General features: G+C 38.5%; 1 protein-coding gene across 1 annotated transcript; it reads right to left on the bottom strand.

Moving 5' to 3' along the window:
- Window positions 1-885: 885 nt before the first annotated feature.
- On the bottom strand, window positions 886-3,289 carry LOC148791451 (caffeic acid 3-O-methyltransferase-like). The gene is made up of 4 exons (XM_088888393.1): window positions 2,757-3,289; window positions 1,993-2,303; window positions 1,825-1,889; window positions 886-1,259 (listed from the first exon to the last, which is right to left on the bottom strand). The coding sequence occupies exons 1-4, from the start codon at window positions 3,170-3,172 to the stop codon at window positions 963-965; spliced, it is 1,089 nt and encodes a 362-aa protein (XP_088744519.1). The 5' UTR covers window positions 3,173-3,289; the 3' UTR covers window positions 886-962.
- Between the last annotated feature and the right edge of the window lie 1,570 nt (window positions 3,290-4,859).

Raw genomic sequence — 4,859 nt, 5'->3', positions numbered from 1 at the left:
TGGAAAATCTGTAGATGTTGTTGATCATAGTGGCTTCATTAGTTTTTGAGCTGGGTAAAATCGACTTGAGGTAAATATGGGTTCATCTTATCCTCTTTCAAGAGCAACTGATGGATAGATATTGCTGCAGCCCAACAGAGCCAATACATAATACATTCTTCTCATCATCTTCCATGACTTCAACATGATTATCCAACGCTCTGTGTTTAGACTCCAAGTGCCAGCCATTCCCATATGTTCCAAGGAGTGGCAGCCTCAGGTTCCACGGAAGAATTAATGGCGGCCAATGGTAGAGTGGCCTCACCAAGCACCCCAATCGTGACCAGAAGACTACAATCCCTTAGCTTCAAAGCCAACTTTGCAGACCAGATAACAACCTCTTTGATTCAATCTTCTTTACTCGCGAATATAGAAAGGATACAAGAAAAACTTTACCAAATTCATTTTCGAACAAAACCCAAAATTACACTCTGTTTCACAGCCGTAAAAGCATGGATTTCTGGATGATAAGAACAATATTAACGACACGAATAGAAAGAAGAAAACTTACCCAAATTCCTTCTTGAACAAAACCCATAACAACCCGTGTGCCATTTTGCTGTACCAGGCCGCTAGTGGTACAATCCGATTTACACCTCTACTCACTAGTGGGGCGTCCCAAGAGATTACAGCTGATTTGGATTCTGCGATCATTGGACTTGCACTAGGAATGGCAGAGTCTGTCCATATAGTTTGGACTTCGGAAAAAAGGTTCTATCAGGGCGAGGCATGTGTTTTGGGAAAGATTCTACTTGTATACTCTAACACCCCACAAATTAGAAAAGTATTTGTAAATATGACTCAATGAACAAAATGAAGTTTAGACATGACAGAATATGCACACCATAAGATCAAACAGACTACTTTCTTATAATGGTGAAAATTTAAAAACCACAATATCTTTCAAAGGTAAAAATATGTGATCATTTGTGGAACTCCATAAGCCAAGTGTGGTAAGCACAACAAACAATTTCACATTTAGCAAAACCAGAGCTTATTGCCAAGGCCTCAAACTCCTTATACGTCCTCTCTTTTCCTCCGGAGAAAAGAGCTAGCATGACTAAATCATATTGGAAGGCAACCTTAGAGGCGTTACTATTCTCTGGAGCCATTGGAAGAATTGATTCCACAACAATCACTTTTCCCGATTTTGGTAGGGCTTTCCAACAGTTGTTCAAAAGCTTCAAGCAATGTTCATCACTCCAATTGTGAAGTATCCACTACAAATATCAAGAAAACTAGAATAGTATTTCATTAAATAGAACAACAGAAAACAGATATTTGAAACAAAATGTAAAGGACTGATTCATCTCCTATTCTGAATTAGTAATGAACCAATATTATGGAGCCATTAAATCACAAAAGAATAGAACAGAAAGTACCCTGGCATAACCCTGTGCATTTTAATTTCCTAAACATATACCCTGTCTATATTTTGTTACCTACGATTGAAGGGCCAATGATGGACCCAGTTTGTTGCACTAACTCTTATAATGAAATTGCAACATTCTGAATAAAAAACAACTATATAAGAAAAGGAAAAATCTATGATATGGGATAAGAAAATGATGCAGTACTAATTGATGATTTTTTAGTTGATTTCAAAATTTTATTTGCTTTAATGACTTGAGCCTACAAAGAAATTCATAATGAAGTAATGGTCTTCTAGAGATCATGGATTATTATTATTATTTCTTTTGATAAGTGATTAAATATGGCTAATCTGCCTAATATGATGAATAACCCTACAATTTAGTTAATAAATAAACAAAAGAGCTAATTTACCTTCATAAAAATGGCTTCTCCTCTTGGGACACATTCAAACATATCCCCTCCAACATGTTCCACACCTGCCGCATAGTTATAATTATTCTATTAGAAATCTATAAACAGAAGTTATATTTATTTTTTCTAATATAATAATAATTAAATCAAGACAAAGAAAGCTCTTACCAGCATAGGATGGAGCTTCTGCTATGACATGAGGCAAATCAAAATTGATACCTTTGATCTGAGGATACTTGGATGTAATCATTTCTAGGGTGGTTCCAGTCCCACCCCCCACATCAACCACCTCTTTGAGACTCTCAAATCCATTGTATGTGTCAAGAATCTGGTCCATGACTATTATGCTATGAAATGACATTGCCTTGTTAAATAACTTGTTATACCTGGAATCTGTCTCACAGTACTCAAAGAAGGTCATTCCACGGGCCTTACTAAAAGGAATTCCACTTTCCAAAATAGCATCTTTCAGGTGGCACCTACAAGTAGTGATATTGATAACTTTCGTTTTAGTTCAGATCAACAAAGTAAAACACACAAATTCAACAAAAAATGTGGGAAAGCTCAACTCCATTTCTTACATGAAACATGTGAAATGATTGTTAGTCACCAGGTTGGAAAGAGTTCAAGTCAAGGTGAAAGAATCTAATTTTTCATACGTTACAATGAAAAAAAAAAAAAGAACATTACTTCATAGAGAGATGAAAATAAGTTCATTAGAATTTGAACGCCATATTAATTTCTGCAGCTTTAATTGTTTCTAATTAGCTGCATATCCAAACTGAGAAGATAGAAGGGAAGTGATTTCGGCACATCACATTTATCATAAAATGGGACGCACCCTTCATTATGAAACTAAGTGATGAATGTTTGAAACGAAAAATGTACAAGAGCGCTGAGCGCTGTGAGAAATTTACAGAGTAAGCTCATACCAGGAATCCAGGATCAGCTTGTCATGATTTATTAGCAGCAGAGGTACAAGAGAAATTCCATTCGGATTGCGAGTGAGAAATTTACAGACAGGAGCCAAGCCATAACGCCTTTCAACTTGGTCATTGTCCCGTTTGACGAGAGAGCATTTAAGAACAGAGTAGCTCGTCAGTAGAGACAAGACACGATCGAGCATGGTAGCTGCATCTGGGTTTTCAGTGCGCAGGTGGAAGGCGATCTCTGAAGCCGAGAGGTAGGCATCAGGGCCAGCTCTAGATATGATCTCAAACACGTCTAGCTCCGTAGCCACTTTCAGAGCCATAGGAAACACTACAGCAGTTGCCAATTGCATGGCCACCAACATACAGTTCTCTTCATTTGAGGGTTCAAAGTGATTACTGCCCCTGGTTAGAGCCATATTCACTATATATTGGAACAGAAAATAGTTAAAAGTGAGAGCTATCTTCTCCCTTTTAGCTGGGAGCCTCAGAGGTTATGAAATAATATATAGAGGCTCCATGATACTAATGAGGTGTACGTATACGTATGATCTGATTTGTTTGATTTTATGACAAACAATAGGCTGCTAGTATCTGATTGAAAGTTCAAATGCTAATAACATTAGTTGGATGACATGTACATAAGAGAAGAGATAAGAGAGTAGAACTGAATAATAAAGTAGGAGAAGAAAAAGATTACAGGGAGAACATCTGTCACATTAGATGAAGTGTCTGTCTATATTGGTGGGGCCACAACAAATAAATCTAAGGCCACGATTCTTGGTTTTAGCCCTGTGCCAGGACCCCTTGTATTGGCATGCAGCTCACACTTTAGCTGAGGTAGATGTGGCATGAACAAAAGCCACACAACCCCTTGGCCTGAGCCCCCAAGAGTGGGCTCAACCAGAAGAAGAAGATCATAAAATGAGCCCGAACAAAGACCAAAAAGCTAACCGGTTTGACACCTTGAGATCCGTGTTGAGCCTCAGCCCTAGGACTTCAAGGCCCTGAACCTGGAGTCAAATGATGGGTTGGATTAACTCCTCGATCACATGGAGAGCTTCCAGCCACATTCTATCAAATAACTCAGGTGTGGAAGTAGTTTATGGATCTCCTGACCACCCATTATTTTTCCACTAGCTGATGTCATCCGAAGACCACATCAAGTCTCATGATGGTTTACCAGCTTTTTGACAAGGACATCCAAGAGTAATTGTGGAGGTTTAATCTGAGTCCCTATAGGTCTAGAACCTTGACCCGACTATATTGGTGACTACAAAAATCCATGGCATCGAAGACCCTAACCTGAGGTTTTCGTTGGCGAAGAAACCTCTAGATAACATGAAAGGTTTCCTTGTCGGAGCTTATAAATAAATGAATGTTGAGGAGTTGTCCATGTGCAAAGTGAACCAAGCAAGAAGAGGAAAAGAATGGATTAGTCTATTCTATCAAAATTAGTATTCTATATTTATCTCCTTAATTCTAGGAGAGATATTTCTAATCTAATTAGCTATATATATCTTATTTCTTTCTTTTTTATATACTAATTTAAGTCGCCCATCTTGTTTCCTGATTGTATTCCTAACTCTATTATAAATACGTTGTAACCTATTGAATTCAACATTAAGAAATATTATTTTCTCCATTTATCTTCTTTGTTTTTTCGTATCAAGGATGATGATCAAGGTGAGGTAACCACAAAAGATGCTGCCATGATAACATGTCGTCCATGCGTTTTAGATCACTTGGTCGATGCTCCAGGACTCCCCCCGATAAAGCACCAAAATTACACTCCACTAAATGCGATGAGGGGGGAGATCCTGTTGCAGATGAAGTTTGTTAACTACTTCAAGTGGCCTTCTCTCCTAAAGCGAAAACAACAAACAAGAACCAGGACCGCTACTACCACTTCCACAAGGCTAAGGGGCATGACACGAAGAACTGCTGGATCCTAAAGGTCAAGATTGAGGAGTTGATCCACTATGGGTACTTGAAGTAGTTCATGAAGGAGGATTGAGCTATCGAGTTGTCGAGGAACCAGCCCTAGTAGCCCAAAGATCCACTTCTTGGGGTAATCTCCATGATCACTAGTGGGTCGACAATGGT

The sequence above is a fragment of the Nelumbo nucifera genome, chromosome 5 (genome assembly GCF_055504915.1).
Source record: "Nelumbo nucifera cultivar China Antique chromosome 5, China Antique-T2T, whole genome shotgun sequence".
NCBI classification, from domain to species: Eukaryota; Viridiplantae; Streptophyta; class Magnoliopsida; order Proteales; family Nelumbonaceae; genus Nelumbo; species Nelumbo nucifera.
Note: the sequence above shows the minus strand (reverse complement) of the source record. Positions and strands in the feature narration are given on the sequence as shown.

Excerpts from the sequence above, each read along its gene's own strand:
- LOC148791451 (XM_088888393.1), bottom strand. The coding sequence starts at position 3,172 with ATGGCTCTAACCAGGGGCAGTAATCACTTTGAACCCTCAAATGAAGAG. Across the intron at positions 2,304-2,756 it reads AAGCTGATCCTGGATTCCTG|GTGCCACCTGAAAGATGCTA; the intron begins GTATGAGCTTAC and ends CACTACTTGTAG. Across the intron at positions 1,890-1,992 it reads AGAAGCTCCATCCTATGCTG|GTGTGGAACATGTTGGAGGG; the intron begins GTAAGAGCTTTC and ends ACTATGCGGCAG.